The sequence below is a fragment of the Pituophis catenifer genome, unplaced genomic scaffold, assembly GCF_029215685.1.
Source record: "Pituophis catenifer annectens isolate HBS135680 unplaced genomic scaffold, rPitCat1.0.hap2 SCAF_2, whole genome shotgun sequence".
Lineage (NCBI taxonomy): Eukaryota > Metazoa > Chordata > Lepidosauria > Squamata > Colubridae > Pituophis > Pituophis catenifer.
Genome location: NW_027256882.1, coordinates 24,966,544 through 24,989,822, shown reverse-complemented (window position 1 = coordinate 24,989,822; position 23,279 = coordinate 24,966,544). Strand labels below are relative to the sequence as shown.

Below are 23,279 nucleotides of genomic sequence, written 5' to 3'. Positions count from 1 at the left end.
ATCCTCTATCAAGGCTGTGAATATTTTATTTCTTCTTGCCTACTGCTGTTAATGATCATGTTCCTTGGCTTCCCAAAAGTGTATAAGCACTATGCTATGTATTGGGGGCTCTCAATTGGTGATGTAATCCCGACAACGCACCTCTTTGCGCTGTGCAGACTAAACAAGTTGCAGTTTCCCGCCTTGTGCGATAATTGGCTACTTTGCACCAGGGAAAACCAAACTCAGCATTTGACTGGGCCAATTCACAGTCTGGCCATCAGATTGGAAGGAAAATCGTATCCGTTTCCCAGGCGGGTTTATTTGAAAGAATGCCCAATAAAGGCAGTTGCTCAAAGCAGAAGAGAACGTTATTTCCGAGAGCACAATATAGGCAAAGTGCCGGATCAGCTATCGGAGATGGTGACGAGAGTCAAATTTCCTTAGGTTTAGTTCCTTTGTTCTTTGAAAGCCCGTGAAATTTAAGAATTTTTAGAAAAGGTAATTGGCTGGTTGTTTAAAAAGGCGACACTCTAGGGCCAGACACTCTGGCCAGGTGTAGTTTATTTCCTGTGTAATTAGAATATAAAATAGAAGTGATTATCTCATAAAGGAAAGGTTCTTTTCTTAATTAATGGGTGGAAAAAACCGGCACCCTGAATGGAATGTTCTCCTGAACAGGCTGGCACCTTTGGGCCAATTTCAATCCTTTTGTCAGGTTTTTTCCCTTTATGTAATGTAATTCTTATAATAATAATAATAATAATAATAATTTTATTTCTATACCGCCCTTCTCCCGAAGGACTCAGGGCGGTGTACAGCCTATTTAAAAACACAAAAAACACGACAACAATTAAAATTTAAAATCATTAAATAATTAGGCTCCAATTAAAATCCCAGAAATTTAAAATACCCCAATTTAAAACATTATGTTAATAGCCCTGCCTGGCGGAACAACAGGGTCTTCAGAGCGCAGCGAAACACCCGGAGGTCGGAAATCTTTCGTATTTCGGGGGGCAATTCATTCCACAGGGCTGGAGCTCCCACAGAGAAGGCCCTCCCCCTGGGTGTCACCAGCCGACATAACTTGGCTGATGGCACCCGGAGGAGACCCTCTCTGTGGGAGCGAACTGGTCGGTGGGAGGCTATTGGTGGCAGAAGTCGGTCTCGAAGGTACCCGGGTCCTATGCCATGGAGCGCTTTAAAGGTGGTAACCAACACCTTGAATCGCACCCGGAAGACCACTGGGAGCCAGTGCAGCTCGCGCAGGAGGGGTGTCACATGGGCACAACGGGTTGCACCCATAACCACCCGCGCGGCCGCATTCTGGACCAGTTGGAGCCTCCGAGTGCTCTTCAAGGGGAGCCCCATGTAGAGAGCATTACAATAGTCCAACCGGGAGGTGACAAGGGCGTGAGTGACCGTGCGCAAGGCGTCCCGATCCAGAAAGGGCTGCAACTGGCGAATCAGGCGAACCTGATAAAAGGCCCCCCTGGCCACGGCCGTCATATGCTCTTCTAAAGACAGCCGTGCATCCAGGAGGACACCCAGATTGCGAGCCCTCTCTGTGGGGGGCAAAGATTCACCCCCAATAGTCAGCGATGGCACCTGCTGACCATATCGGGGCGCCGGAAGCCACAGCCACTCGGTCTTGGAGGGGTTGAGTCTGAGCCTGTTCCTCCCCATCCAGGCCCGCACGGCCTCCAGGCAGCGGGACATCACATCAAGGGCATCGTTGGGGTGGTCTGGGGTGGAGATGTACAGCTGAGTATCGTCAGCGTACAGATGACACTTCACCCCGAAACCACGGATGATCTCACCCAGCGGCTTCACATAAATGTTGAACAGGAGAGGCGAGAGGACCGACCCTTGTGGCACTCCCCATGCGAGATGCCTCGAGGTCGACCTCTGTCCCCCTGCCAACACAAACTGCGAGCGGTCGGAGAGGAAGGAGGAGAACCACCGCAAAACGGTGCCCCCTATTCCTAACCCCCTCAACCGCTGCAGCATGATACCATGGTCGATGGTATCAAAAGCCGCCGAGAGGTCTAATAGGACTAGGACAGAGGAGCAGCCCCTGTCCCGAGCCCTCCAGAGATCATCCACCAACGCGACCAATGCCGTTTCAGTGCTGTACCCCTGCCTGAAGCCCGACTGGTACGGGTCTAGATAGATAGCTTCATCCAGGTGCCGGGGAAGTTGTCGTGCCACCACGCTCTCAACAACCTTCGCCACAAAACGAAGGTTGGAGACTGGACGATAGTTGGCTAATTCAGCCGGGTCCAGGGAAGGCTTCTTGAGGAGGGGCCTCCTTATCTTTTTTGAGCTGGAAAGGATGGGGAGGTTTAAATGAAGTGGAACAGAGGAAAGATTGAATGTTAAGGGAGATTTTCTTTCTTTCCTTCCTTTCTTTCTTTCCTTCGTTCTTTTCTTTTTCTTTCTTTCTTTCTTTCCTTCCTCTTTCCTTCCTTCCTTTCTCTCCTTCCTTTTCTTTTTTCTTTCTCTCATTCATTCCTTTTCTTCCTTCCTTCCTTCCTTCCTTTTTTCTTTCTTTCTTTCCTCCTTCCTTCCTTTTCTTTTTTCTTTCTCTCATTCATTCCTTTTCTTCCTTCCTTCCTTCCTTTTTTCTTTCTTTCTTTCCTCCTTCCTTTCTTTCTCTCCTTCCTTTTCTTTTTTTCTTTCTCTCATTCATTCCTTTTCTTCCTTCCTTCCTTCCTTTTTTCTTTCTTTCTTTCCTCCTTCCTTCCTTTCTCTCCTTCCTTTTCTTTTTTTCTCTCATTCATTCCTTTTCTTCCTTCCTTCCTTCTTTCTTTCTTTCCTCCTTCCTTCCTTTTCTCTCCTTCCTTTTTTCTTTTTCTGTCTTTCTTTCTTTTTCTCACTCATGCCTTTTCCTTCCTTCCTTCCTTCCCTTCTTTTTCTTTTTTCCTTCTTTCTTTCTTTCTTTCACATTTCATATGAAGAACCTGCAGCCTTGCGTTTGGCAAAGACATTTGTTAAAAGCTCTGTAGCTCTGTGTAATATTATCCATCCCAGAATCCTATTTGCACAAGTCCATGGTGAGCGTTAAAACTCCCACAAAGGTAAATCGTGCATTGTGCTAAAGCATGTGCTGAAACCCAATGAAATTAGGAGCTGAGCTGATAAGTGTATTTCAGGTTAAATAAACTGTCAACCTGTGGGACATCAACCTCAATACTCCAAACAGTGACTGACTATAGATCCCTGAATGTTCACTAGCAGGGTATCAAGGCTATTACAAATAGTTCTCAATTTACAACCATTTCTTTAGTGACCATTCAAAGTTACGACTGTACTGAAAAAAATTACTTATGGCCAGTTTTCACACTTACGACTGTTGCAGCATCCCCATGGTTACATGTCTGAAATTTGAGTGCCTGACAACTGACGTGTATATATGACAGTTTCTGCAACTTGGGGTCATATCATCACCGTTGGTAACCTTCCCAGACAGCTTCCAAAAAACAAAGTCCATGAGGAAAGCCTTATTCACTGAACTACTGTATGATTCATGTAATAAGTGCAGTGATTCACTTAACAACTGCGGCAAAAAAAAAAGGTCTTAAAATAAGACACAATTCACTTAACAACTACCTCATTCAGCAACAGAAATTTTGGGCTTAGTTGTCGCAAATTGTGGACTAACTGCATCGAAGTTGAGATGTATTGCTTTGTGTATGGAGATGCCATATTCCATAAGCTACTACAGGTGGCCCTCGACTCACGACCACAACTGAGCCCGACATTTCCGTTGTTAAGCGAGACAGTTGTTAACTGCGTTTCACTCCATTTGCGATTTTTTTTTTGCCATAGTTGTTAAGTGAATCCCTGCAGTTGTTAAAGTTGTAAGATGGATATTAAGTAAATCCTGCTTTCCCCAATTGACTCTGCTGGTCAGAAGGTCAGAAAAGCTGATCACGTGATCCCGGGACACTGCAACCGTCATAAATATGAGTCAGTTGCCAAGCGTCTGAATTTTGATCACCTGACCACAGTGTTGTGGATTTAATAAGACCAACACAACTTTTCAGGGTTAGCCAGAGACATTGTATATTGCGCAATAGGTTCAAAGCTCTGTATATGAAGCGTTGAACAAAGACAGAAATTAGGTACAATGGTTTTTATACTCTTCTAAGACAAAGGATTCTGTTAACTCAGCAGTTTATGTGGTCATATACATTTGTCATATTTAATTGACACTTCCCAATTACCAAGTTTCATATTATTCTTTGCCCACAGTCATAATTCTTTTTGCCAATTACTGAAGCATAGATTCAAATTATCTCTTGTTGATATTACATGTGGTCATCCTTTGATCTGTTTTAACCTTCAAACAAATATCTCTATCTCTGGCAACTGAGGGACCCCTCTTGTGAATGTTTCTACTTCAAAGGAATTCTCTGCCTTTCAACTGGTTAATTGGCTTCCCTCAAACAAGCGCATTTCCTTTCTTACAATACTATGAATAAAGAGGGCCCTTCAGTGATCATCCAGCTGGATCTGCATTTACCTACATTAATGGGGATGCTGCAATGGTTGTAAATGTGAAAAATGGTCATAAGACATTTTTTTCAGTGCCGTGGTAACTTTGAACGGTCACTAAATGAAGTGTTGTAAGTCAGTGGTGGGTTTCAAAAATTTTAACTACTGGTTCTGTGGGTGTGGCTTGGTGGGCGTGGCAGGGGAAGGATACTGTAAAATCTCCATTCCCCCTCCCCCGACTCCAGGGGAAGGTTACTGCAAAATCCCCATTTCCTCCTCAGCTGGGACTTGGGAGGCAGAGAATAGATGGGGGCGGGGCCAGTCAGAATTTTTACTACTGGTTCTCCGAACTACTCAAAATTTCCGCTACCGGTTCTCCAGAACCTGCTGAAACCCACCTCTGTTGTAAGTTGAGGACTACCTGTTTAGAGCATCCATGAGAAATTGAGGTCTTTATGCATTTAAAAGACACAGGCCACCCTTTTGAAGACAGCAAAGTCCACATTTTGGACAAAGAGGACCGCTGGCTTAAAAGAGGAGTCAAAGTGGCCATCTATGTCAAAATCGAACAAGCCTGTTCTCAACAGAGGGGGGAGGGATAGACATCCTCTATCTCCAGTCTGCAACACAGTCCTTTCAACAGTTCCAAGAAGGCTCCACACCCATTTGCACAACTCAGGTGACCCTGAGGATACAGATAAACCCTCCAAATGGCCTTAATGAGTCCCTAAAAGAACACAAATCAATGGTGGGTTGCTCCCGGTTTGCATCGGTTCGCAAGAACCACTGTAGTAAAAATTTGTAGTAGTTCGGAGAACCAGTAATAACATTGGCTGGCTATGCCCCCAAACCGGTCCCCGGCCCGGTCGCCGCTCACTTACCCCACCCACCTCATCAGAGGCTTTTTTTTTTTTTTTACTTTTAAAAGCATTTTTTCTACAACCTCTTTGGCCGAAAAAATGCTTTTAAAAGTAAAAAAAAAAGCCTCTGATGATCGCGCGGCTCGCCAGAAGCTTTTAAAAGGATTTTTTTTCTGCAACCTCTTCAGCCTAAGACAGTGATGGTTCACCTTTTTGCCATTGCGTGCCAAAAGCGGGGGGAGCGTGGTGGGGTCACACGCACGTGTGCCCACATCCATAATTCTATGCGCCCTGCCCCTCCCCACTTTTGGCACGTGATGGCACAATGGGCTCGGTAGGCCCATTTTTTGCTCTTCCTAGGCCAGAGTCTTTCTAGGAGCCTGGGGAGGGCAAAAACAGCCTTCCCCACCCACCCACCCCTGAGGCCCTCCGGAGGCCGGAAACTGTGTGTTTCCTGACTTCTGGTGGGCCCAGAAGGCCCGAAAACCAGCTGGCTGGCGCATGCATACGTGTCGGAGCTAAGCTTGCGTGCGATATGGCTCCGCGTGCCACCTGTGGCACCCGTGCCATAGGTTCGCCATCACGGGCCTAAGAGGTTGTAGGGAAAAAATGCCTTTAAAAGCCTCTGGCGATCTCAGTTGAATTGCCTGATCCTCAGAGGCTTTTAAAAGCATTTTTTTCCTGTAACTTCTTAAGGTTGTAGAAAAAATGCTTTTAAAAGTAAAAAAAAATTGGCCACGCCCACCCAGTCACATTACCACCCACCAAGCCACGCCCACAAAATAAGCCACGCCCACAGAACCGGTAGTAAAAAAATTTTAGAACCCCTGACACAAATGACCAGTTGTCTGCAGGGAGTATAAATCCTTCCATTCCCCACCATCCAGTCAGAGCCGAAGAAGCTTCTTGGATGAGAAGCGAAACGACTTCAAAGAAACCAGAAACTCTAGTTATCTCTTGGAAAAAGAAAAAAAAAAAGGCACCTTTAGGATATTGGTTCAGCTTTCCCTCCGGCCTCCAGGGGGCGGAATAAAAAAAAAAAACACACCCCACATCATTGTTTGGTCCTCTCTGTCTCCCTCTCCTCTATGGTGCCTCTGCTGAGATGCATGCCAGGTTTGCAAGGAGTTTGCAAGCTGCATCCGGTATTTGCTGCCAGTTACCTGTTTCCATTGTGAAAGTGAGCAGCGGTTGTTGCTGCTGCTGCATCCCATCGTGGAGGGAAGAGACACAGAAACAGGTATTTTTCTCTCTCTCTCTCTTTTGCTTTCTTTTTAAAAACCGCGCCTCTTTTTTTTTGTGGCTCCATCCAAACAGGTTGCAGCATTATTTCCAAAATTATTCCTGATCAGAAAATCGAAGGTGATGCAGTTTGAGCATCTGAACGGCTCTTAGAAAGATCTCTCTTTTTTTTTAAATTCGAAGGATGGAAATCAAAGCATGATCTGTTGTTTTTTTTTAAAAAAAACAAAGAAGTTTCTAGTCCTTAAGATGGCTCTTGTTCTGATAAGCGGGGCTGTCTCCGGGTAATAGATATCTCCATGTGTTCCTGTTGTAACCTGAGAGTTGATTGCTTGCCAAGGAAAAAGCTCTTTGTGTTTTACATAAATATTTTTGTGGCTAATTTGGATTTACCAAACAAGCAAACAAACAAACAAACAAAAAAGGAGATTGAATAGCACTTCTATTAAATAAAGCACAGTCCAAGACTTCTTATATTACAGGTCAGTTCATATATTGTACTAATCCATCATTTAAGTTTAATGAACTGTACACATGTAGCTGATTTATGATTTATGCAATAAGCTTTGATAATTCACGCTATAGCCCATGTGCATTAATCAGATTAGTAGTGCAAGAATATCTTCTTTATACTGAAGCAATGTTTTACAAACTGCTAACAGCTATGCATAATTTTCCACACTGTATAATTGGTGTTTTTTTTCCTTCCTCTAAAATCACTTTTTTAAAAATATCATTCTCCACTTTCCCTTCTTCCATAAAACATGGGTGCAAATGTAATAACCATCTCTCTGGCAAATATTTCGTGGATTTGATATTATAATTTAGAAGTTATGAAAAGAGGGGAAAGCTAGATGATTTCCAGAAAGGGATCTGATTTTATTATAGCACAGAACCTGTTGCAAAGTAGTAACAATTTCTATGCTGTAACAGTATCTCTAGAGTCCTTTATAGAAATCATTTAACTCTCGTCAAAATATGTTGACGCCATAAAATCAAAGGGTCGAACCATCAATCGGAGTGATAGTGAAGTGTGAGTTATTGGTAAGACTTATTTAAAAAAACAGAAGCCCAGGAGGGGAAAACCTTTGCCAGCTGTTCCAGCTGCTGATGTAATTCTTGCACCAAAATTAACAAGACTGATCTGGCGGCATCCAGTCAAATAGCAACAAAAGCAATCTCATGGGAACAGAGGGAAAAGAAAGATTTGGTTGCTAAATATTTTCAGTGTTTATGAAGGAAGAACTAAAAGCCCCATCCTCTAATATCTTCATATTAACAAGTTAAAATGTGTTAAATATATTTATTTTGTTTATCATAAAAAATAAAAAACAAAACAAAACAAAATCCATCACTAACGATGAAAAAGAAAAAAATTGGTGTACAAAAAAGGGGAAAAAATGAGTATCAAGTATCAAATAAATTTAAGATTACATATACATAGAATCCATCCTGGCAGGAAGCTGAAAATAAAAAGAGAAAACATTAGAACTAGGCAATTTTATAAGAGACTGGAAGGCATTTGTGGACTTTCTACGTGTTAAATACAATAACAGATGGTTAACAGAGGGATTCGAAGATAAATATGTTTAGCCTAACCTATTGACCATTCTTTTTTTAAAAAAAAAAAAAACATATTTGTACATGTTATGATTAGATGTTGGGTTGATTTGTAATATAGGATGGGTTTTTGTTGTTTTTAAATAGTGATGGGAAAGGTAAAGGTTATAATTATTTGTAGACCTGCTATGTAAAGGAGGATGCGGTGGCTCAGTGGCGATCAAAAGGTCGGCAGTTCAGCGGTTCGAATCCCTAGTGCTGCATAACGGGGTGAGCTCCTGTTACTTGTCCCAGCTTCTGCCAACGTAGTAGTTTGAAAGCACGTAAAAAATGCAAATAAAAAAACAGGGACCACTTTTGGTGGAAAGGTAACAGCGTTCCGTGCGCCTTTGGCATTTAGTCATGCTAGCCACATGACCACGGAGACATATGTCTTCGGACAACGCTGGCTCTTCGGCTTTGAAACGGAGACGAGCACCGACCCCTAGAGTCGGGAACGACTAGCACATATGTGCGAGGGGAACCTTTACCTTTACCTTATGTAAAGGGGAGAAGAAGTTAAAATTTAGAAGCAGCTAGGCCTTGATACTTAGTAATCTGCTAGCATGCAGAAATGATCAAGAATGGTTCTCAAAGCAAAAGAGATCAAAAATGCTTGTTCAACTAAAACCCCAAACATATAGGACAAGGCAACAGCTGGGGAAGAGAGGAACTTGGGGACAATGTACTAAATATGGTATGATGTGCTAATTGTTACTGGGACTAATGTGCTGATTGATGCTAGATATCGTTAGTCCTCGACTTACAACAGTTCATCCAAAAGTTACAAGAGCACTGAAAAAAGTGACTTGTGGCCATTGCAGCATCCCCAGGGTCGCGTGATCTAAATTCAGATGCTTGGCAACTGACTCACATTTATGACGGTTGGCTGTGTCTCGCAGTCACCTTCTGACACGCAAAGGTCATGGGAAAGCCCAGTTCACTTAACAACCGTGTTACTAACACAACTGCAGTGATTCGCTTAACAGCTGGGGCAAGAAAGGCCGTAAAACGGGACAAAACTCACTTAATAAAGAACAAATCTCACTTAGCAATGGAAATTTTGGGCTTGGTTGTAGTCTTACGCCAAGGACTACCTGTATTGCTGATGCTGGCTAAGCAATATTGGCTGACATTGGGTAACATGGATAAGGTGGTAGGATACCCTAAACGGGGTTGGTTTAAGGTGGGCTTATGGAGAATTAACTATAAAAGCCGTATTGTTGAAGGAACGGCTTTGGCGCTAGGCCTATTGGGATTGATCCCCCTGTGTCCTTTTCCTGCGCAGAATAAACTCTTTGCGATCGGTGTGTGTTTCATTGGGCGTGGCACACCAGATGCGAACCCAGCTTTCTGGGACAACATTTAAAAGTAAAAATCAGGACCTCATCTGTTTGGTGATTTACGGACGCAGGAAGAATCCCTGTTAAATCTGGATAAAGGCCAAACTAATCAGCTTTCTTTTTTTTTCTGCAAGATCTAATCTGAATCGGTCACTGAGGGTTTATTCTTCCAAGCTTTTGGGTTCATGCTGGAGCCCATCATCGGAGAACTACTCTCTCTCCAAAATATATGCCTTGGACTGTTCTAAGCGTTGTTTTATACCCTAATCAACAACTAAAATTTGTATTTATATAATTCCTAGTTGTGTAAAGATTTTAGTTGTTGATTAGGGCAGAACATCCCAGTGTACATATTCTGGAAAGACCGAAGTTCCCTCATGATGGGCTCCAGAACCAAGTCCAAAAGCTTGGAAGAATAAACCTTGGGTGACCAACTCCAACATCTTCTTAAAAACCTCTGGTGTTAGTGTGTTTACAACTTCTGGAGGCAAGTTGTTCCACTGATTAATTGTTCTAACTGCTAGGAAATTTCTCCTTAGTTCTAAGTTGCTTCTCTCCTTGATTAGCTTCCATCCATTGCTTCTTGTCCTACCCTCAGGTGTTTTGGAGAATAGCTTGACTCAGATTGGATCCTGCAAGATTATCCTGAGACACATATATTTACTTTCTTTTTTCTTTTCTTTTTTTTTTTTCTAACTATGGTTATTCAGCTTCTCTTGATCTCCTCAACTTTGCCTCTTGCATTTACGGTTCTTGATCTCCACAACGTCTTCTTATCTATAGGTATTTCATAGCACTGTGACTCTGGGGGGGGGGGAAGTGATCCAGCAGAGAGAGAAAAAAAACAGGGTGTGAAAGGTGGAGTAGCTTCATGAGATTCCCTGGGAAACTTCCAAATGTAGAATCCTAAACCCACTTTTTAAGGGAGGCCAAATCGCCATTCTGATGTCTTATGTTTTCCATTCTTCAAGCAAAGCAGCCAGGGAGGGCATTTTCCAAGGCACCAGAGCAGAAGGAATGAGCTGCCCCTATTTAAATCGATCACTAGGTATCCAGTTGATTCCAGTTCCTCCCAGGAATCACCTGACCACTCTCATTGCCACACTGATTGGTCAAAGTGGCACTCAAAGAGGCGGCAGCTGGCTGCAGGCCGCCAAAAAGTACCAGAAGTCATGGAAAAAGCTGCTGCCATTGCCGCCATGTTCTTTGCGCATGGGCATCCCATTGGGATTTGCATGGCAATGGGATGCGCGTGTGCAAAGAATATGGCAACGAATAGGGCAGGTGGGGCGAGCAAGCGGTGACTGGGAGACTGGTTTAGGGGCGTGGCCAGCCGGCCATCACTATCGGTTCAGTGGACTTGGCCAAATTTCTGGCAACGGTTCGTGCAAACCGGTGTGAACCGGTTGAATACCACCTCGGATTAGGGGTGAGACATGGTAGCAGTCTTCCAGTATCTCAAGGATTGCCACAAAGAAGAGGGATCTATTAATCTATTCTCCAAAGCAGGACAAGAAACAATGGATGGAAACTAATCAAAGAGAGAAGCAACCTAGAAATAAGGAGAAATTTCCTGAAGTTAGAATTGATCAGTGCAACGACTTCCCTCCAGAAATTGTGGGCGCTCCCAACTGTGGAAGCTTTTAAGAAGAGATTGGATAACCATTTGTCTGCAATGGTATAAGGCAGTGATGGCTAACCTTTTTGCCGTCGTGTGCCAAAAGTGGGGGGAGAGTGGGGGGATCGTGCGCTTGCGTGCCCACACCCATAATTCAATGCCCACTTGTGTCCCGCCCTCCCGCGCATGTGTACGTGCTCCCCCCGCGCTCCTCCCGCTTTTGGCACGCGATGGCACAGTGGGCCCATTTTTCTCTCTCCCCAGGCTCCAGAGGCTTTCTAGGCGCCTGGGGAGGGCAAAAACAGCCTTCCTCAACCCTTCTGGAGGCTAAAAACAGCCCATTTCCCAACTTCTGGTGGGCCCGGAAGGCCCAAAAATCATCTGGCCGGCGGGCACATGTGTGCTGGAGTTGAGCTAGGGCAACGCTCGTGTGCCCTCAGATATGGCTCCGTGTGCCACCTGTGGCACCCGTGCCATAGGTTCGCCATCACAGGTATAAGGGTTTCTTACCTGAGCAGGGGGTTGGTCTATTAGAAGACCTCCAAGGTCCTTCCAACTCTGTTATTCTGTTACAGGGACATGACAAAACAAACACAGATTGTTGGAACACGTTGCGTGTTACCTGCAAGCAAAAAACAGTTTTCAAACTCAGGATGGCTTGTTGAGTTAAGGGTATTATCCACACGAACGAGCAAAACCTGAATATTTTAATATCTTCTATATACATACGGCTTAAAAATCCTGGAAGAGAGGTTCTCCGGCTTCATATTTAATTTTTCAGAAGCTAAGATTCAGGGTTTCCTTTTAAAATAGTTATTTTAAGAAGAGAATTCAATTGGACTATGCGAAAGTTCTTTAACCTTTTTCGCGTTTCATCCTAGATACTCAAGTGCTGCAAGAGAATGTGAAAAAGAGCAGAGAAATGAAACTCCCTTACCTAAGGAAAAGTGAGGATTTGCTGGTAAGATCTACTGTAGCATTGTGAATTTTGGACTTCGCTTCTTTGAATTTTTTACAACTTTCTCATTTCAAGGCTGGCCTTAGAAATGGCTATTTGTCCAAAATTTGCTACGAGGTGGATAAAAACCAAGTTGGAGATCCTGCAGGAACTGCATTCAAAAGATGGGGTCTGGAGGTGCCAGTATGGTTTAGTATTGTCCATACCACAAGGGGCTGGTCAAATCCAGGTGGTTTTTCCAAGATACAGAAAAAGCTTCAACATTGGAGTAGGGTTGGGGCCAGGGGTGGGTTCTAAATTTTTTTACTACCGGTTCTGTGGGTGTGGCTTATTTTGTGGGCGTGGCTTGATGGGGGTAATGTGATGGTGGGTGTGGTCAACTTTTTTTTTTTAACTTTTAAAAGCATTTTAAAACCTTAAGAGGTTGCAGAAAAAAATGCTTTTAGAAGCCTCTGATGATCAGGCAACTCATCTGGGATCGCTAGAGTTTTTTAAAGGCATTTTTTTCCTACAACCTCTTCAGCTGAAGAGGTTGTAGAAAAAATGCTTTTAAAAGCCTCTGACGATCCCAGCTGAGCCGCGCAATCATCAGAGGCTTTTTTTTTTTACTTAAAAGCATTTTTTCGGCCGAAGAGGTTGTAGAAAAAATGCTTTTAAAAGTAAAAAAAAAAAAAAGCCTCTGATGAAGTGGGTGGGGTAAGCGAGTGGTGACTGAGCTGGGGACCCGTTCAGGGGCGTGGCCAGCCAATGTTATTACCGGTTCTCTGAACTACTACAAATTTTTACTACCGGTTCTTGTGAACCAGTGCGAACGGGAGCAACCCACCACTGGTTGTGGGGGGGGGGCAATTTTCTATCTATATATATAAAAGCAAAAACCCACTCACACATTAATCACGAAATCTCCAGAACCGTAAAGCCTACAAACTTGAAATTTGCCACGTATGTTCCTCTTGACTTCTAGGTGCTCACTAAGAAAGGATTTTTCGAAATGACCATCAGATGATTAGTATTTCTTATATTATTATTAACACGCTCTGATGCTAAGGAGTTCTACTCCCCCTCCCCACCTCAAAAGAAATCTGTTCCAAATGGAAAACACAAGCAGAGGAGAGGAGTTTCAGTTTTACTTTCACAGCAGCAAGTAGCTTTACTACAGAACAGTTGAGCTAAGCCACGTCCAGTCTCCTTCTTGCTCACACAGCAAATACTGTTTGAGTTTCCAAACACACCTCAACTCTCTCACACGCTGACAGGATGCTAGCCAGATGAATACCGATGGATGCTGAGGGCTGGGACATTCTACTCCCCATCCCTCTCTGTTCCAACTGCCAGTTGCATTATATTAACACACTCTGATGCTACGGCGTTACACATTCTACTTTAAGTTTCAGGCTGCAAGTGTCAATTTATCAAGCCTGAGCACATAGTTTCGTAGCAAAGCACGGGCGTCCAGCTAGTCGAATATATATACCTCAGAACAGGCAACCAGTATGGGGGAGTAGATCAAATTGTCCCACTAACAATGTGCATTGATTCATACAATTGTGCGTCAGTTTTACTTGTTACGGGCTATTAAGCTACACTGGGACACAATACCCTGCTGAGGGTAAACCAGGTTAAGTGCAGACACCCGCAGTGTGTCTGTTGTTGAACCCCACCTAATGCTGCATCGTTTATGCAGGATGTTATTTCTGCTTCTCAGTTTGGCAGAGATCTTCAAGTGTTTTTTTTTATAGCAAAGTGTCCTGTTCAGAGTGACCCAAGATATTTAAGATGCAATAATGTTACAATTGACTTGATTTCCCTTAAATTGTACATCAAGCTGTCTGCCTGTTCGTTTGTTACAAAGATGGAAGCCTGTTTCTTCTGTCTTCGTTGGATGAAGCTGTGGTCTTCATTTACAAAAATATTTTTTGAACAGTCACTAAACAAAGGGTTGTAAGTCAAGGACTACCTGTATCAGTTGGCCCTTCTTCTAAGATATGGTAGGGGGCTTCACCATTTCAGAATGAAACTCAGAAAAATTTTGGAACCTGTGAAGGCAGAAATCTAGCATCTGCCTGCAGTCATGTAAAGCAGGCAATCCTACTGGTTCCGTGCCACATTTTTTTAGGACTGAATTCAGTGTCTGTTAGGACTCCAAGATTCCTCTCACAATCATTTTCTTTACTTTTGCTTTACTTTACTTTTATTTGATTTATATACCGCCCTACTCCCGAAGGACTCAAGGCGGTGAACAGCCAACAATAAAATCCATACATACAAAATTTAAAAAGCAGAATTAAAATCAAATTAAATAGTTTTGGCCCAGACAAATTAAAACCCCAATCAATTTAAAACCAATTTTAAAATTTGAATATATAAAATACTAAAAAATATTAAAAATTAAAAATTCTTTTATAAAAGAGGGAGAAAATTAGGCCAGGCCCGCCTGGTGAAATAAAAAGGTCTTTAGACCTTTAGAATTTTCTTCCCCCACCCCTTTGAACATTTTTCTTTTTTCCTGTATACGAGAGCTCACCTTCGCTAAGGTGGGCTAAGACCCTCAGATGAGAGACCCTGTTGTGACCTAAGCTCACTTACAAAACACAATTATTCTCAAACAAAACTATTTTATTATAACAGATGAGAATTACTTCATTCCCAGCTTAGTCCACATTAATTCCAAAACAAGTCCTTCGGGCTTATCACAAAATTTTATCTTCTTTGGCACCCTGCCAAAGGCCTGCCTTGGCAAAGCCCCACGAAGTTCAGAAACAAGGGACGCCGACTGGAAAACAGATTTAGCAACGTTGCTTTCCTACAAAGTGCCCAAGAGCCTTTGCTGCTCTTTTAAGCCTTATGGGAGGGGCCAATCATCTCATGGCCTTACTCCCGAGTCGTCCTTTCTGCTTTAGCTGCTCTTGCCTTCTGCCAGCTCTGCGCATGTGTGCACTAGGAACAGGCTCCTCCTGTTCCTCTGCCTCTCGCTGTCCGACTCTGGAGGCTTCGGAGTCCGCACATCACTCCCAGATGGCCCTGGGCCCATCTCTGCTTCTGACGCAGAGCCCTCGTCTGGGCCTTCCCCAGACTCAAGGACTGGCCCATCGTCCTCCCCAGCCTCCTCACTGTCCGACTCCGCTGCTTGCTCCACGGGCTGCTGGCGGACCACAACAGACCCTCCCTTCCTCGGCCTAGAAAGCCTAGCTGAGAATAGAGTAACGCAATGTTTTTCCGTTGTGACCTTACAGAAAAAGACTGAATCGGAGCGGGAGACTATTGTCTGGGAATGGAAAGAGCTGCAAAGATTTCTCCGAGATCAAGAAGAGCTCTTGTTAAGGCAGTTGGAAGAGCTGGAGAAGGACATCATCGCGAGGAGAGATGAGTACCTTTCAAGAAATGGCCATGACGGAGCCGCCTGGGAGAAAGGAGAAAAGGAGCCTCTGTCAAAGGTGGGAAATTAAAACCCCGCTTTCCAAAATGAAATGTGATTTTGGGCCTTCTTGATTTCGACTCGAAAAGATCCACTTGCTGCTTCTCAACGTATACAGGCAGTCCTCAACTTACGACCACAGTTGAGCCCCAAATTTCTGTTGCTAAGCGAGACAGCTGTTAAGTGAGTTTTGCCCCGTTTTGTGACCTTTCCTTCCATAGTTGTTGAGTGAATCCCTCCAGTTCTTAAAAGTTATGTCACACGGTTGTTAAGTGAGTGCAGCTTCCCTGTTGACTTTGTGCTTGTCAGATGGTCGCAAAAGGGGATTGCATGACCCCAGGATACTGCAACTGTCATAAATATGAACCATTTGCAAGGTGTCCAAAGTTTGATTATGTGACCATGATGCTGCAACCGTCATAAGTGTGAAAAATGGTCATAAGTCACTCTCTTCATGCTGTTGTAACTTCAAACAGTCACTAAATGAAGGGTTGTAAGTCAAGGACCTCTCAGCTACTTACAAAAATGGCTCCTTCAAAATAACCCTTAAGAGACAGCATTTAGCCCCTGTGTCTCACTTCAAAGACCTAAAGTAGAGTCACGCTGACAGATAGTCCTCGACTTACACCAGTTCATTTAGTGATCATTCAAAGTTACCATGGCATTGAAAAAATGACTTAGGACTGTTTTTCACACTTATGACCATTGTAGCATACCCATGGTCTCATGAGTAAAATTCGGATGCTTGGCAACTGACTCATATTTATGATGGTTACAGTGTCCCAGGCAGGGGTGAAATGCTCCCGGCTCGGACCGGATCACCCAATCTGGTAGCGATGATGGCGTGTGGTTCGGAGAACCGGTAGCAAAAATCCCTGCGCCCCCCCCCCCATGCCCAGCTGAGCCGTGCGATCATCAGAGACTTTTTTAAAAACTTTTAAAAGCATTTTTTCTTCAGCCGAAAAAATGCTTTTAAAAGAAAACAAAAGCTTCTGACAATCAGGCAACTCAGCTGGGATCGTCAGAGGCTTTTAAAAGCATTTTTTTACAACCTCTTCAGCCAAAGAGGTTGTAGAAAAAATGCTTTTAAAAGTTAAAAAAAAAATTGGCCACACCCACCCAGTCACATTACATTCCCCCCAAGCCACACCCACAGAATCGTTAGTAACAAATTTTACATTTCACCACTGTCCCAGGGTTATGTGATCCTCTTTTGTGACCTTCTGACATGCAAAGTCAATGGGGAAGCCAGATCCACTTAACAACAGTGTCATTACTCACTTAACAACTGCAGTGATTCACTGAAGAACTGTGGCAAGAAAGGTCATAAGGCTCCTTTGTGGTCGTAAGTCGAGGACTACCTATATATGTCTACTAATCAAAGCAAGTTGAGAGGAGCGTTGTCAGGAATTATTGGATTAATTCATTAAATTATGGGAATAATAAGGCCACCAATTGCCTCCCACCGGCCAGTTCGCTGCCACAGAGAGGGCCTCCTCAGGGTGCCGTCGGCCAGACTATGTCGGCTAGCGACCCCCAGGGGGAGAGCCTTCTCTGTGGTGGCACCTACCCTTTGGAACAATCTACCCCCAGAGATACGAGTGATCTCCAACCTCCGGACTTTTCGTCGGGCCCTTAAAACCTATTTTTTTCAGTTAGCCGGACTGTCCTGATTTTATGGTTGGTTTTAAAATTTGATATGGATTTTAAATTGATACGTTTTAAATTACAGGCCAAATTTATTTAATTATTTTAAATCTATTTTTAACTTTTATGTATAAATGTTTTTTATCTTGGCTGTTCACCGCCCTGAGTCCGAAAGGAGAAGGGCGGTATAGAAGTTTGAAAAATAAATAAATAAATAAATAAATAAATAAATAAATAAATAAAATAATCATATTGCTCGGTGGTCGCTTTAATTAAAACCAGTTCTACGTTTGTATCAACTTTTCACTTTTACTTAAGAAAATGATTTTTTTTTTTAAATTAGATTTATATGCCGCCCTTCTCCGGAGACTCAGGGCGGCTTACAGTGCGTTAAGCAATAGCCTTCATACTTTTGTATATTTTTATACAAAGTCAGCTTATTGCCCCCACAATCTGGGTCCTCAATTTACCTACCTTAGAAAGGATGGAAGGCTGAGTCAACCTTGAGCCTGGCGAGATTTGAACATGCAATAATTGCAGACAGCTGAATGTTAATAACAGGCTTTTAGTCTGTTGAGCTATCCAGGTTCCTTGTTAATGTTGTTTATGTTTTTTATGGGGAAATGGTTACAGAAGAAAAGAATCTGAATTATTCCCAGAAGACTATCATGCCTGATACATATTTCTTTCTGTTTTCTTCCTTTCTTTCTTTTTTTTTGCTGCAGAGCCTCAGAAAACCAACCAAAGGGTACGTTTATACAATTGTTTCAGTGTGTTTTATTCATTAGGTTGACCTCGGAATGATTCCTTCATTCTTTTGTCGGGTAATTTGCATTGATTATATTCATCTGCTTTTAATTGCATTTTTCTTGTTTTTCATCGTTAGCAACCAGGATAGGCAAGCAAGCTCATCCTCATCATTTAACGACTCCATAATCCCTTGCGGGGTGGAGTCTGAGTTTATATATATATATATTCTCAGTTTGCCCCCCAGACGAAGAAATATCTGCCTCTACCTAGGATCGAACTCACAGCCTCCTGACTGTGAGGCGAGAGCCCCACCTCACTAGGCCACCGCACTACTAGGATAGGCAAGCATGTAAATTTCATAAAGCAATAAAAGGGAGGTAAGAAGGAAAGCTCCCAGGCTGAAAAAATATTCAGTATCAAATTCTGTCCAAGTGTTGTGGCTCACCAGCAGCCTGCGCGGATCGTGGCTGATCCCGACGACGAGGAGGCTGGTGTGGGGTTGTGCCAGCAGCCTGCGTAGCCTGCGCTCACGTCGGACAGCGAGGAGGCTGAAGAGGATGTGGTGCCAGAGGCAGAGACTCAGCCAGGGCCTTCAGAACCTCCAGAGGCTCCTTCAAGTGGAGAGAGCGAAGTGGAGGAGCCTCTCCTCAATGCTTGAGCACGCAGGGCTGCCAAAAGGCAGGAGTGGCTACTCAGGAGGAGGAGGTCTCCTCGAGAGTAAGGTTTGAGGATAATTGGCCACTCCCTTTTCCTATTTAAGTCGCACGCAATTAGTAATTTCTTGCTGGAAACAACGTGTAATTATTACAGAGCATTTTTGAAGAGTGAATGTCTTATCGTATCTTGTTTTCTGGGCTGGTTGCCAACCTTTGCCGGACTTTGTTTATTCTTGGTACGTTATAACTTTGATAAGGACCGTTGGTGTGTGTCACAATCCTTGGGAATCTGGAGCTGGGGCAGAACACCAGAGTCTGTGCTCTGAATGGGCAGCCATTTTTATCATAGGAACAAATTGGAGTCACCTGAGGGAAGGTAGGAGCATACAATTGTGAGAATAATTCCTACAATCAGTATTAGAAGTATTGATATTCATCCTTCTAAGTAGCATTAAATAAGCATAATGACCCATATGCAGGCCGTCCTCGACCTTACGACCACAATTGAGCCCAAAATTTCTGTTGCTAAGCGAGACAGTTAAGTGAATCTGTTCCTTAATACAACCTTTCTCGTCACAGTTATTAAGTAAACCACTGCACTTGTTAAGTTAGTAACATGGTTGTTAAGTGAATCTGGCTTCCCTGTTGACTTTGCTTGTCAGAAGGTCGCAAAAGGGGATCACGTGACCCTGGGACACAACGGTCATAAATGTGAGTCAGTTGCCAAGTATCTGAATTTTGATCACGTGACCACGGGGATGGTGCAATGGTCGTAAATGTAAAAAAAAACGGTCATAAGTCACCTTTTTCAGTGCTGTTGTAACCTTGAATGGTGACTAAAGGAATGGTTGTAAGTCGAGGACTGCCTGCATACTTTTGGCAAAAAGCTTCATGCCTGCATATGGAGTGTTATTGTGTGATGAATCCAGTATAGGCAGGATTTGAGTTTATTAGAGAGTCAAAATAGACAAGCGATGACAACTAGGAAATCAGTGCTAGATGGAAATCAGATAAAGACCATTGTTTCACCTTTTATCAGCAGGAAGAATGGAACGCTTTCTAAATGTGAGAGAGATTTCGAAGAGATGGAGTACAGGTTCTACCGTTTTTCGAGAAAGAGGATTGAACTAAAAGAAGTTTTATGCACATTTAAAGGTGAGTTCAGATGGAGAGAATAGAATTAGAATAGAATAGAATAGAATAGAATAGAATAGAATAGAATAGAATAGAATAGAATAGAATAGAATAGTTGGAAGGGACCTTGGAGGTCCTCTAGTCCAACCCCCTGCTCAGGCAAGAAACCCAATACCATTTCAGACAAATAGTTCTTCAATCTCTTCTTAAAAACCTCCAGTGTTGGAGCATCCACAACATCTACCATGTTTTCCCGAAAATAAGACCCTGTCTTATATTTTTTTGAACCCCGAAATAAATGCTCGGCCTTATTTTCGGGGATGTCTTATTACTTTGGGGTGTGTGGAGCAAGATGGGGCTCCTCTTGCCATCTTACCAAATTTCCATCTCTGTCTCCCTAACCCTAACCAGAGGAAATGGTGGGGACCGGCTGCACATGTGTTTAAATATTTTCGGGGAGGGCTTATTTTTGGGGGGTGGGGCTTATTTTAGCGCATGCGCTCAAAAGCCCGATTCGGCTTATTATCAGCAGATGTCTTATTTTAGGGGAAGCAGGGTAGAGGCAAGTTGTTCCACTGATTAATTGTTCTCACTGTCTGGAAATTTCTCAAGTTCTAGGTTGCTTCTCTCCTTGATTACCGTATTTTTCGGAGTATAAGACGCCCCTTTTTCCCCCCAAAAAGAGGGTGAAAATCTGGGTGCGTCTTATACTCCGAATGTAGCCCCACCCAGCTTCTCAAAACGGAGGTTTCAGAGGCTGAAAAAAACATCAAAAACAAAGCTTCAGAAAAGTAGCCCCCAAACAGAGTTTCAGGAAAAAAGCCCCCAAACAGAGCTTCAGAGGCTTTTTTTCTGAAACTGTTTCGGAGGCTTTCAGAGGCAGAAAAAAAAGTTTTTTCTGAAATGGAGTTTCAGACGTTTCAGAGGCAGAAAAAAAAGCAAAAAAAAGCAAGGCACAGAGCTTACAACCAAGGAAACTGTTGCTAAAATTCACCTATGGGAACAGCTGATTGGGGGTATTCCGGGAGGCCGATTCATCTGCCAATCAGCTTTTTTCTTATTTTCCTCCCCAAGAACTAAGGTGCGTCTTATCCTCCGAAAAATACGGTTGTTTCCATCCGTTGCTTCTTTTTTTTTTTTTTTTTATTGCAAAAGTTTTACAATTACATTTTCACCCCTTTTTCCCCCCCCCACCTCCCCCCCCAAACTTCCCAACCTCCCTAACCCTCCCTAACCCTCCCCTCCCCCCAGACTTCCCAACCTCCCTAACCCTCCCTAACCCTCCCCTCCCCCCAGACTTCCCTATAATATACTCATAATCATGAAGAACCCTAATATAACACTTATATATAAACTTGAGCCCCTCCCTCCCCTGTATAATTTTTCTCTTTATCTCATTACTTTAAAAAATTTCTAGTACATTATTTTCAAGTAAAAGCTATTTGATACTTTCTAGTTTGATATTTGTTCTGAACATATTCTATCCACCTTTTCCATTCCCACTCATAAGTCTCTTGTGAACAGTCTTTTAAATATGCTGAAATCTTCGCCATCTCTGCAAAACTGGCCATCTTCAAAGTCCATTCCTCAATAGTGGGCAAAGCTTCATTCTTCCAGTATTTACCTATCAACAATCTTGCTGCTGTTATCATATACAATATCAATTTTGTTTCACCCAATGTAAAACCCCTAACTATACCCAGTAAAAACAGTTGTGGAGAAAATTGAATTTTTTTCTTCAAAACATTCTGCATGACCCACCAAATTTTTATCCAAAAAGCCTTAACTTTCCTACAGGTCCACCAAACATGATAATACGTAGCATCCAAACATTCACATCTCCAACATTTTGGCTGAACATTAGGGTACATACATGACAACTTTTTGGGATCTAAATGCCATCTATAAAACATTTTGTAGAAATTTTCCCTCAGGTTCTGCGACTGTGTAAATTTAACATTCTGAACCCAAATTTTTTCCCATGTTTCCAGCATCACTGGTTCTTCAAAATTCTGTGCCCACTTAATCATACAGTCTTTAACTAGTTCAGTTTCTGAATCTCTTTCTAGCAAAACATTATAAAGCCTTTTGATATGCATTGGACCTTTCTCTCTTATATGTCTAACCAATTCTTCCTCATGCAACATAATACCAGTTTTTTGGTCCTCTTTCCATCTCAGTTGTAATTGATTATATTGTAGCCAAGTTAAATTAATCCCTTCATCCAACAGTGTCTGCAATGTCTTCAGCTGCCATCTGCCCGCATCTGTAAAAAGAACCTCTTTATATAAAAACCCCCCGAGTGACATTATATTTGTATTCCACAAAGTATGACCAAGATCCAGCCATAGCGGTATTTTATAATCCCATTTGAGTCGGTGCTTCTTCCCAACTCTCATCAAAGAATCTCTAAGTATATGACTTTTAAATACTTTATCTACTTTGTCGTCGTAAAATAAGTAAGCATGCCATCCAAATTCAAGATCAAAACTTTCTGCATTCAATATTCCAGTCTTTTTCCTTCCAAACCAATCACTTGTTAAAGTTAAAGCTGCCGCATCATAATATAGCTGTAGGTTTGGAAGTTTAAGACCTCCTCTTTCTGGAACATCTTGCATAATTTTCAATTTCACTCTCGGCTTCTTCTCGTTCCAGACAAACTTATTCACTCCAGATTGCCAAACTTTCAATTGTTTATCACTTTTAAGCACCAGAATCATTTGAAACAAAAAAAGAAATCTTGGCAAAATGTTCATCTTAACTGCTGCTATTCTTCCAAGTAAAGACAGCTGCAGTTTTTTCCAAGTCTCCATGTCTTTCTGCACCTCTCGCCACAACACCTCATAGTTATTTTGAAACAATTTCATGTTGGATTCTTAGACTGAATCCAAAAAAGACTAAAATGATAGTCAAAAACATGACACAAGATCGTAAACATGAGCTTGAAAGGAGGGCAGGTTTTGAGACTGTACCTAAGGTAAAATATCTAGGAGTTCCATCCGTTGCTTCTTGTCCTGCCTTCTGGGGCTTTGGAGAATAGCTTGACCCTCTCTTCTTTGTGGCAACCCCCGAGATATTGGAAGTGTTATCAAGTCACCCTTAGTCCTTCTTTTCATTAAACTAGACATATCCAATTCCTCATCTTTGTTGCTCTTCTCTGCACTCTTTCTAGAATCTCAACATTTTTTTTTACATCGTGACGACCATAACTGGATGTAAGTGTGGCCTTACCAAGGCATTATAAAGTGGTATTAACACTTCACGTGATCTTGATTCTATCCCTCTGTTTATGCAGCCTAGAACTGTGTTGGCTTTTTTGGCAGCTGCTGCACACCGCTGGCTCATATTTCAATGGTTGTCCACTAGGACTCCAAGATCCCTCTCACAGTTACTGTTGATCTAGGAGCAGAAAGAGACGGGTTTGGTCCCTTCGCAGCGACAGAAACCCCGGAGGAATTTGGGGCCAACCCCTCCCTCTCAGTCCAAAATTCAGGGGCGGGTAGAGAGGAAGGGGGTTGGGCTAAGAGTGGGGAGACCCAGGTTCTGATTCCCCCCTCAGCCATTGAAGCTGCGGGGAG

At 42.9% G+C, this 23,279-nt stretch overlaps 1 protein-coding gene across 1 annotated transcript in view; it reads left to right on the top strand.

Annotated features, from left to right (window-relative positions):
* The first annotated feature begins 6,511 nt into the window (after positions 1-6,511).
* LOC139311841 (zinc finger protein 2-like) overlaps positions 6,512-23,279 on the top strand; it is a 30,661-nt gene continuing 13,893 nt past the window's right edge. Inside the window, exons 1-5 of the mRNA XM_070936363.1 lie at positions 6,512-6,579; positions 12,023-12,102; positions 15,333-15,533; positions 17,887-17,909; positions 19,607-19,722. Of these exons, the coding sequence (XP_070792464.1) occupies positions 12,064-12,102; positions 15,333-15,533; positions 17,887-17,909; positions 19,607-19,722 (379 nt within the window). The 5' untranslated portion in view covers positions 6,512-6,579; positions 12,023-12,063. The remainder of the gene's footprint in view (positions 6,580-12,022; positions 12,103-15,332; positions 15,534-17,886; positions 17,910-19,606; positions 19,723-23,279) is intronic.